Genomic DNA, 11,196 nt, shown 5'->3' on the forward strand with positions numbered 1-11,196 from the left:
CGAACTAGTTTTTTTTCTTCTCGAACACGCACCGATAGTACACAGAACAAGGAACTCAAACTGTGATTTAGCGTAGGTGCAGCAACAGACCACTGATTGCATATAATTAATAGTGGCAAGGACCCTTCCATCCACACTGTGAATTGTACCACCCACTTGCTTACGTGTTAGCTTTAATGGACTTCCTTGTTTTGGTTGAAATCGAGTGCTTATTAATCTCATTTGACAGGTTGGCTAATCAAAATACAAATCGTGGGTTTATTGTATCTAATTATCACTGCATAGGTAGAATTTTATACTTCACATATTGCCAATACAAAGTGATAATTACATGTATTCACTAATTAATTAATAGATTTGGAGAACGGCGTATGGCAACTTGAACTATGATTACGTTTTTGCTCAGTTCCAAACTGTTTCCGGTAACTGTTTCCATTTAACTGATATACATAGGGTGTCCCAGAAAGTGTACGCATTACCTGATGTAATCTTGGTCCAAACTCACAGCCGGTACTCCCACTTCACCTTCGAATCCACGACATCTTCCCACAGACGTTCCCATTTCGAGAACCGACTGCAATCGATTAGGCTCGTGTCAACGATTTCCCTATCGACGTGAACTGCACGAAATTCTTCAGGTATCTCGATGAAATTCACATTCTGCAGCGGCCACTGGTCTTCAGGTTCGTATAGGAATTCTGGACCTGCAAAATATCGATTGGATGCACACAAATCAGGAAATCCCTTCCAATTCGTGTCGTCATCAGCAACGTTGAGTTTTGACGGAACGTGTGGCCATTCTTGCACGTTTGTATCCTCCAAGATTTCTCCGATTCTCACTGCGACATACCTTCTTGCGTATGATCTTATCCATGACAGCACGGTATCTGAATCAGTCCAGATATACCTTTTCTGGAATTCCATCGAATGGATGTGTTGACTATAGACTTCATCAGTTGATTTGCGCGGAACCGATAGTGGCTTCAATGGTGCTACCTTCGACTTCGACGCTACCAGCGCGCGCCGTGGCTGTCAGCGGTCGGTTACGCGGACAGGCCCGCGTCTACAAAGGTATGGAGCTCCAATGTTTGGTAGCCCTGCTTATCATAGCCAGGGAAATAGCAACGAGGAATTCGTACCAGGTTCAGTTTGCTGAAAAAAATTGCAAAACTTCTCCAACTTTCTTCGACGCTCTTCGGAATTACGTCATCGCATTCGACTCCACATCTTTAAATTTCCTGGATCACTATTTTTCCATAGATAGAACGTGAGATATCGTGGCGCCGGTGGTGTAGTTACTTTTCTAAAAATGTGATTTTTTGAGGTGTTAGAATCTTGAAAAATACATTTCATTTCTAGGATCTTGATTATTCTTCTCCAAGTCCAAGATCTGATTTTTTTTATGTTTGGGATTTTTAAACCTTTTTTATTAGTTTTTTTTTATATTCTGGCGTCTTCAATATTTAACAAAGCCCCAGAGTCATGTCAATTTGGTTAAGTCTGAAATGTTACCTTTTGAAGTAGGACTACGTCTGTGATTTCTATATGGGGGTACACTTTGTGAAAACCGAAAATGGAACATGTAACAAAATTATGAAAGATTTTGAACCTTAATAACTCAGCTCCCCCTGGACCAATTTCAATAATTTTATCACCAATCGATCAGAAAAATTTCAACGCATCTTTAAAATTTTATCATTTTTCAAAATGTTACTAATGAAAATTACACGAATGTGCAACTGTTGCTATGATAGTTAAAATTATCACTGATTGCCTGCGAAACACAGATTTCAAAGTTGAATTCCAACCAGTCTTACCAACGGTGTTTGTTCAATCACCGCGTGATGAGTGGTGGTGTTCTCCAGTACACAACGAAAGGCTCCCCGCAAGCACTTATTTAGCTATCAAGGCTGGCCTCAACCGCTGATCGGATTCAGTTCCAATCACCGTGTGTGGTGGTGTCCGGTCGCCGACATCAGCAGCAGGAGCAGCAGTGCTTTCGGCACGTGGCGTTGAACATTGTTCTCCAGTACACAACAAAAGGCTGCCTGTAAGCAGCGAGCTGCAGCCCACGCGTCATACTAAAGAGTATAAACAGAGATAACCCCGCTCAAATGCCTATTCCTACACAAAGCACAAGCTCCTACTGCACTTAACAAATAAGATTTATTATATAAGACCACTTAGTCCTTCGTCACCATTGCGTACAAGCCCATAGGGCTGTGCCTTGTAGTTTTTTGTTCTGCGATCTTGCAATTGTTTCTAAATCCAGAATTTGCAATTCAAGTCTATATTGGGGACCTATAAAAATAGTATTAATCCAAACTTGATAATAGTCACATAACATATGTGGAACTTCATGCAAAACTGCTGACTAATAGTTTACCCCTTTTTTGTGTTTCCTCAGTGATATAACTGGTATAGTTGGACATCGATCTGTCAAAATTAAATTTTCGTGATTTGACACTGAGTCTTCATATTGGCCAATGTCGGAAACTTCAGCAATGGTTTTTTCGTAAATATCTTGTAATTCAAAGTAAATCCATGTAACCAAGCAATTCTACCAGCTATGGGAATTTTCCCTACACACAAGCATCGCGGTGGCTTACTTGAGCGAGTTTTCATTCTGAGGAAATTCGTGAAAAGTCAGTGTTTACGTTTGTGAAATTGGCCCTTACGAAAAAATACAATATATTTGGATGCATGCTCAGTGCACGCTGTTTGAAAACTACCCAAATTTGAGTAAAACTGAAATTGTCAAAACTGAATCGATCAAAAAATGGGTCAACTATGTTGGGAGTGACAGGTTAACAATTGAACAACGTCGGTCGGATCCATGCCAACGTTGCTCATGTGTCAGCTTGTCACTCCCAAAATAGTTTACCCATTTTTAAGTAGGTTCAGTTGTGATCGATCTGGGAGGATACTACCCAAATTTGAGTAGTTTTGAAACAACGTATAAGTATTAACGTTGACGGTGGCTTTTTAACTCTTTACTCCTATGGTAAATCCCGAAGCCTAGCGGATTTTGTCTTATCTCTTCACTCCACCATGGCACCAGCGAGCCACCGCCTCTTCATGCAAAGATTAAGGTGTTTCGCTGTGAGATCCTTATTCTCGTAACCACTTCGAAACTTTAAGTGAACAAATATCAGCTTCTACGATACCTACCACAATGAAACTGTTACTCCACGTTTGCTGTACTGCAGCATACATGAAGTAGAATTTCAGAAGAAATTGGGCATTAATTTCCGAGATGTGTGTAATTGAAAATTCGAAGTGGATGTGAATGTATAGCCATTTGTGGACTCTAAAAGGAATCACCTTAACAGGATCATATCAAGAACAACACGAGAAAAGGGCATACAAACTTTTTGTAAACAAACCTTCTTATGCCCTTTTCTCGCCACCCATATGACATCAACGCAAACCATTAACATTAGCGGGTAGGGGAACCTTTCCCCTTCCCGATGATGTTGTTGGTTTGCGTGGGCGATCCTCGGTTGGCGAGAAAAGAGCATACAAAGGTTTGTTTACAAAAAGCTAGTATGCCCTTTTCACATGTGGCTCTTGATATGAGATATTTCACTGGAGTGAAAAGGGTAAGGTAATGTCTAACATGTTTCTCGCACAGACAGACGTTTGCTTATAGGATTTTACGATAGGAGTAAAAAGTAACACATCAAAAAATAAATTTTAATATTACATCCAAGAGGATGCACTTCAATCATGTCGAAAATCTTATGTAATTTTTATAGCCATACAAATTGTCAAATGCAGTAGAAGCAACGTAATGTCAGATCATGTACTGTATTAATGATAATTTTGTCCTTTTTGGCAAATAATATTACACCATATTTTCGACACGATTGAAGTGCATCCACTTTGATGTGATATTAAAAATAATTGTTTGCTGTGTACAGAGTGACCGAAAACGCTAGTTGTCACGGTAATGCGGCCATTCGTTTTTAGACTAGCTCTAGGGAACAGGGGGCTTATCAAAGGATTTAGAAACATTCAATTTTACGCAATTGAGAAACATAGAAAGGGGTGAAACCTTGGGTATTACAGGTATCGATAAGCGCTCGATTTCGTTTGTCATCCTTCTTGCAAAATTCTTGTGAATTGAAAGATGCAAGGTCAGCTCAAAACACTGCATATTTTCCACAATATCAAGAGATTTATGTCTGTTTTACCTATTAATTCCAAGAAGAAGAAGTTCCACTACAGCTATCAAATGAACAAGGCAAATATAATTCAATTTCTCAATGCACACTATGTTTTTTTTTCAGTATTCAGCTTTTTTTATACTGGCGGTAGAACTTCCACAGCTTCTTAAGATTTTCAATACTTATATGTATAAACCAGGACACTTGTTGTAAAATGTTGCTGCTTTAAACTCTATGCATCAAACTCCTAATTTGTGCGGCCGTATTTTTCCTCCTACGTTATGAAATGAATTCAAAGTTTGATGTAATTGATTCCAACAAAAAAAAAATGGTGCATACATTTGTTATCTAAGTTTATCATTGAGAAAGCAAATGGAAACAATTACTCACGCAAATTTAAAGAAATAAACAAGTATTCGATTGGAGTTTCTCAAATTTTTGGTCATAATTACAGAAAAGCAATACGTATCGCATTCAAAATTGAATTGTAAACAGTTAACACATGGCAGCTTAAAATTACGTTTTTAAAGTGGCAGGTCATCGCTTAAAACACCTTCGAAAAATGTTTCCTTTTTATGCAAACGATAATTTATAATTAAAGTAAAGCTATATAATTATAAATAAAGAACGTAAGTTATTATGGCAATACAAAGACATGAGTTCAAGAGCGCTAAGAAGACATAGAATTATAAACCACGTTAGAAATATTTTATTAGAATTGACTACCCCCTTGATTTCCTTTCTCAATTTAAAGCTGGTATAATCAGTTTGACAGATCAATATCCTACTATACCACTTGAAATCACTGAAATGGGGTTGACTTTTTATGATCGAGTTCCACATATGTTATGTGTGATAGTTCAAAAGATTGAGAAAAACTGTCCTACAATATACCAAACCTAAATCCTATTGACAGCCCTCGATAACGAAATAGCGCTACGATTAACCGCTTTCTTTCTTATCTTTCCAGTTCTGGAGTACGTTGGCCCGAAATGGCGAACCTTCGTGGCAAACATGTCCATCGCCCTGTTCTTCACCACCGCTTCGTGCGCCCTCCCTTGGATCGCCTACTACCTTGCCAACTGGAAGCTCTTTGCCATTGTCACTTCCGCTCCTCTGGCCCTGGCCATCCTCACGCCGTGGCTCGTCCCCGAATCTGCAAGGTTAGTAGCTAAAGCAATACCTGTTCAAGTACCGTTTCTAACCACTCCCCCCCCCCCCTTTCAGATGGCTCGTCTCGCAGGGCAAAGTGGACCAAGCTATCACCATCCTGAAGAAGTTCGAGAAGATCAACAAGAAGACCGTTGACCCCAAGGTATATCAGGATTTCAGTGAAAGCTGCGTCCGCTTGCAGGAGGAAGAAGCCGCCAACAGTAGCTACTCTGTGTTGGACCTGTTCAAGACGCCACGCCTTCGCAACATAACCATTCTGCTGATTGCCATCTGGATGGCCATCTCGCTGGTATTCGACGGGCACGTGCGTAACGTCGGATCGCTTGGTTTGGATCTGTTCTTTACGTTCACCGTTGCTGCCGCCACCGAGCTGCCGGCCGATACGTTCCTCACTCTAACCCTGGATCGCTGGGGACGCCGTTGGTTGGCCTGCGGAACGATGGTGGCCAGCGGAGTGTTCAGCTTGCTTGCTACTACCGTACCAGTTGGTAAGTTTGTGCCGTGATTCGTTCCAAGATCTGTGGTGGTTACTCATTATTATCTCGTTACAGGTGCTCTTTCTGCTACCCTGGCCATCCTGGGTCGCTTCAGTGTCAACATCTCCTACAACATTGGTCTACAGTATGCTGCCGAGTTGCTTCCCACCGTGGTCCGCGCTCAAGGTGTGGCATTTATTCACATTATGGGTTACGTGGCCAGTATTGTCGCTCCATTCGTCGTATATCTATCGCACATTTCGCCTTCGTTGCCGCTGATTGTGCTGGGAGTCCTGGGAATCTTCGGAGGGCTCCTCTCGCTGATGCTGCCCGAAACACTTGGACACGATCTGCCACAAACGCTGGCAGATGGAGAAGAATTCGGACGTGGGCAGAAGATCTGGGATTTCCCGTGCTTGGCCAAGTGAGTCACTTTCTTGAAAACGGAATCTCCCCTACTAATCTGCATGCTTGCTAATCCAATTTGCAACTGTGCAACGCTTCAATTCACAAAACCATCTAACGAACCGTTTCTTCCTCGTTCTATCTATAGGAAAATCAACGACGACGAGGTGGACGACCTTCCGGTGGAGCGTTTCACCCGGGCCACATCAAAGACCTCGGTTGGTGCTTCGCTGCGGGCGTCGACGCGTGGCGAGCTGCGCTCCAGCATGCTAAACCGTTCGATTCGGTCGCGCGTCTCGGTGCGTTCCCTCCAGCAGCGTGCAGATCAGATGACCGCCTGTGTCTGACGAGCGCCCGTTCAAATGAATCCATGCTCAATTGCATCTATTATATAATAAATGCATCCACTCAGAGGACATTTCTTAGCGAATAGGCCAAAACAGGAGATAGAATTAATAGACTTTTGTTTCCTCTGCGACGCTGCTGCGAGGAGAATCGGAGCCGCCCGCCCGGGGACAGAATTAGCCCAACCTAGTCAACCGTATCGGATGATGTATTAGTTTAGGTACTCGTATGTTATTCACACCCATTTTAAAAGCACGCTGTGAGCCGGATTTTAGTGAGTGCGAAAGAACGGTTGAGAGATCGAACCGAACGCCAGCTTGCGACCCTAATCATAGTTTGTAAGGAGAGAAAAAAGACCTCAAGCCAAAAAAAGTTGACCATCCAGGAACTGTGAGAAAACAGAGAAGAAGTGACTAGAGTTCCTAAATGGGAATGCGCAAGGAAGAATTGTAGCCATAACATTGAAGAGCAGAAGCGAATTTGCCAAAAGTATTAGTGATACCATCAACAAATGTGCAAGGCACAACTACAGCACTACAAACCCAATTGGAGTTCCTCAATCTGTGTTAGAAAAGTCGTGCAAGACGTGTGATAGTGCATATTCACTCCATCAGTAGCATTGTTTTTAGAATTTAGTGTTAGCTCTAGTAGGAATCATACATTATCGAGACAGCTTGCTCACGAGCAAGGGAAAAGGTATTTTAATCTAAATGTATGATTATAGATTTTTGTAGACATTTTAGGCTCATACGCAACAAGCAACAAATATATTGACGTGTTCGTATCCGTGCTGATAATCGGTTTGGAAAAACGATTGAGTTTGAATAATTTTCAGATAGCGATCGGGAGCTAGAATGATTTTCTTTTAATTTATTTCAATATTTATGTAATTTAAAATCATTTGTATCGCTTGATTGGAGGAATTGAAGCGACAATTCGCAGAAGAAACAATCTACAGACAATCGAAGGCATTAGGCTTTCGAATGTAGTTATTGACAGTTTCAAGTGTATTAATAAATAAATGATTACGAAAAGATTTGGGTTTGCCAAGACAAGACAGAATCCGAAAGCAAAAGTTTTGAGTCAGCATAAGCTAATGGAGGCTTGAGGATAATATGTGGCATGCATGTTTCATATCACTAGCGCTCATGATAATTTATGATAATTTGAAATTATTAGAAATGCTACAATTTGGGAAGCTACAGAAGGTAAGGTTTACAACAAACTCACTCATGTTTACTAAAAATGAACACATGAATAATACTCGAGTAACATTTGCAACGGGCCTATCATCTTTTGTACATAAAACTTGTTAAGCCTTTTTCGTGCGAACGGAATACGCCAACGCAAACTAACAACATCATCGGGTAGGGGAAATTCTCCCCTTCCCGATAGTGCTCTTGGTTTGCGTGGGCGTACTTCGGTTCTCGTGAAAAGGACCTAGCAAGTTGTTTACAACAGTTGATAGGACCTTTTCAAATAATACGTGAGCATTAATCATGTGTTCATTTTTCGTAAACAGGGCCCGCTGTTGTGTCACTTTTTTGTCAAACGAGTGAACTTAATTCCATCCGTGCACTCGTCTATTCCCGCGTGCAAATCCAGTGTGTGTTGTTCTCTGGCTCGGTCCACCTACAGTCGGTGTATAATGAGTCACGCCAAGAGAAAAACAGTTGAACTCGCATCACGGTTTTTGAAAGATTTCCTTTATTTTAACTTGGCAACAGAGGACTTCTGCATCAACTTCAAATGACTTCTAGCGAGGAAAAAAATTAACGGCTGTAGTAAATCATTATATCAGGGATTTTGTCGAATTATCTTAAAGAAAAATAGTAGAAATTGTCATTACTGATCATTACAAAACGTATCGCATGACAAATGTAATGCTCACTGCGTGTATATGATCATTTCTTCGATTATATTTTATATTTAATTGCAATACCTTTCGTGGACCTTTCATAGCATCGTAATGCTTGTTTACTTTGTACGATAGGTAGCCGGTTTGACAGTTCAATAGGTAGACTTGGCTTCACTCTTGGCGTGACTCATTATACACCGACTCTAGGTCCACCGTGATCCACGTTCATCCGTATCGCAGCACGAGTGCACGGATGGATTTGAGTTCACTCGCTCGACAAAAAGTGACACAACAGCGGGGCCCTGTTTACTAAAAATGAACACATGAATAATACTTGCGTAATATTTGAAACGGGCCAATCAACTTTTGTACACAAAACTTGTTAAGCCCTTTTCGCGAACCCAATACGCCCACGCAAATTAACAACACCATCGGGTAGCAGAAATTCTCCCCTTCCCGATAGTGCTCTTGGTTTACGTAAACATACTTCGGTTCTTGTGAAAAGGACCTTGCAAGTTGTTTAGAAAAAATGATAATCCATTTTCAAATGTTATGCGGGCATTATTCATGTGTTCATTTTTAGTAAACAGGGCCCCGCTGTTGTGTCACTTTTTGTCGAGTGAGTGAACTCAAATCCATCCGTGCACTCGTCTATTAGGTTTTGCACCGTCGAGGTTAACCTCAATCTGATGACAGTTCAGTGGTACTGTTTACGTGGACTTAGTCGATTTTTTCTTGGGTAGATTTTCTGGATCATTTTTCAGATTGCAGTGAGCTGTAAACCACACTTTTGCAATGTCCACGAGCAACATCCTTTCACCACGCATTTCCTCAACAATTTTCAAGTTAAAATTCGGAAATTTTAAAATATATTTTTTCGAAAAAACGACTAAGTGCTTGTAAACAGTACCACTGAACTGTCAAAAAGGTTCAGCCGTTTAACACTGAGTTCATTTGTGACGTCACGCTGCAGAACCTAATTAGGTGCAAAACGTAATTAGGTACTGCAGCGTGACGTCATAAATGAACTCAGTGTTAATCGGCTGAACCTTTTTGACAGTTCAGTGGTACTGTTTACAAGCACTTAGTCGTTTTTTTCGAAAAAAACAAATTCTAAAATTTCCAAATTTTAACTTGAAAATTGTCGAGGAACAGCGCGGTGAAAGGATGTTGCTCGTGGACAATGCAGAAGTGTGGTTTACATCTCACTGCAGTCTGAAAAATTATCGAGAAAATCTACCCAAGAAAAAAACGACTAAGTCCACGTAAACAGTACCAGTGAACTGTCATCAGATTGAGGTTAACCCCGACGGTGCAAAACCTAATTCGGCCGGAGTAGTCTGAAAATTCATTGTTTATTGTTTTCCTTTCTCCAATCAACAGCAAACACATCACATTGGAATCAGCTGTTATAGATGTAGTGGTTGCCAGAAAACTTTATTTTTCGTTTTGACAACTATGTTGACACGCTGAAACACCTTCCGACACCCAAAAACACCGAAGAAACACAATAAGCACGGACACAAGGTGGCAGAGTGACTTACCCCCTGTTTACAACCTTAGTAATGGAACAAGCTCTTTTGCTTATTACAGCGCTTGACGTTTTCGGAAGCTTTTGATGTCTATTTGTTGACAACAACAATAACAATACCAGTGTATTTATTTAATTCATAAAACGCTCTTGTTTTGTAGACAGTCACCATGCGTAGAAAACAAATCGTGCACAGTCACCTGGAAAACCCATCGTGGTCCGCGTCCAAGCTGGCTAAAGTATTGAATTTTCCTAGAAACACCGTATGTAGCGTGCTCAAAACGTACAAGGAAACATTGAAGACAAATCGGAGGCCTCAAAGTAAACGCCGGAGTGGAACTGCCAACCGTAAGCTCCATGGAAAGGTCGTGAGGTCAATCAGAAGCAGCCCAGGAATGTCTGATCGCGATTTGAGTAAAAAGTATGATGCCGCCCGTAGTACAGTGCAGCGAATTCGCTACCGACGCGAAGGCTTACAGACATACCGCGCCAGTAGGCAACCAAATCGATCACTCAAGCAGAATACCGTAGCTAGAACCCGTGCTCGAGAGCTGCATGACAACCTGCTGACCAATTCCGGTGGGTGCATAATTATGGATGATGATACCTATGTAAAGGCCGACTTTGGACAGCTTTCAGGACCAAAATTTTACAAGGTGAAGGCTCGAGGAGGTGTCTCTGGCAGATTAAAATTTGTATTTGTGGATAAATTCGCACGCAAATATATGATATGGCAGGAAATTCCGGCCAGAAGACAAAGGTTTTCGTTACTGAGAAAATGATGAACTCAGAGGTTTACAAAACCCAATGTCTCCAGAAGCGAATTCTACCCTTCATCCAGTCACATCATGGTCCGGTGACATTTCTACCGGATCTTGCGATTTGTCACTACAGCCGGTAAGTACAACAATGGTACAATGACAACGGAGTCCAGTTTGTTCCGAAAACCAATTGTCCCATTGTCCCCAGATCAGGGCCATTGAAAACTACAGGACAATTCCGGAGTGATTTGAGATTTGGGCGTAATTGTTATTCTAAACAAAGAGGTCAATTGCTGATTTTTCTTGAATTAAAGCTCAATCTCACAAACAAACTATACCAAATGATAGAGAAATCATTCCTCTACCTCATAGCGTTATTAGTTTTCGAGATTGAGCTTTTATTCGCGAGAAATCGGTGATTGACGTGTTTGCTTACAAATGCAATTACGCCCAAATCTCAAATCACTCCGGAATTATC

The 11,196-nt window shown here is 41.2% G+C and overlaps 1 protein-coding gene across 1 annotated transcript in view; it reads left to right on the forward strand.

Moving 5' to 3' along the window:
* LOC135698120 (organic cation transporter protein) overlaps positions 1 to 7,602 on the forward strand; it is a 110,923-nt gene extending 103,321 nt beyond the window's left edge. Inside the window, exons 4-7 of the mRNA XM_065217996.1 lie at positions 5,140 to 5,332; positions 5,397 to 5,830; positions 5,894 to 6,242; positions 6,372 to 7,602. Coding sequence (XP_065074068.1) covers positions 5,140 to 5,332; positions 5,397 to 5,830; positions 5,894 to 6,242; positions 6,372 to 6,570 — 1,175 coding nt within the window. The 3' untranslated portion in view covers positions 6,571 to 7,602. The remainder of the gene's footprint in view (positions 1 to 5,139; positions 5,333 to 5,396; positions 5,831 to 5,893; positions 6,243 to 6,371) is intronic.
* Positions 7,603 to 11,196: the final 3,594 nt, after the last annotated feature.

Source organism: Ochlerotatus camptorhynchus, unplaced genomic scaffold (assembly GCF_037179485.1).
Source record: "Ochlerotatus camptorhynchus isolate MF236.1 unplaced genomic scaffold, CSIRO-AGI_Acam_v1.1 ptg000082l, whole genome shotgun sequence".
Lineage (NCBI taxonomy): Eukaryota > Metazoa > Arthropoda > Insecta > Diptera > Culicidae > Ochlerotatus > Ochlerotatus camptorhynchus.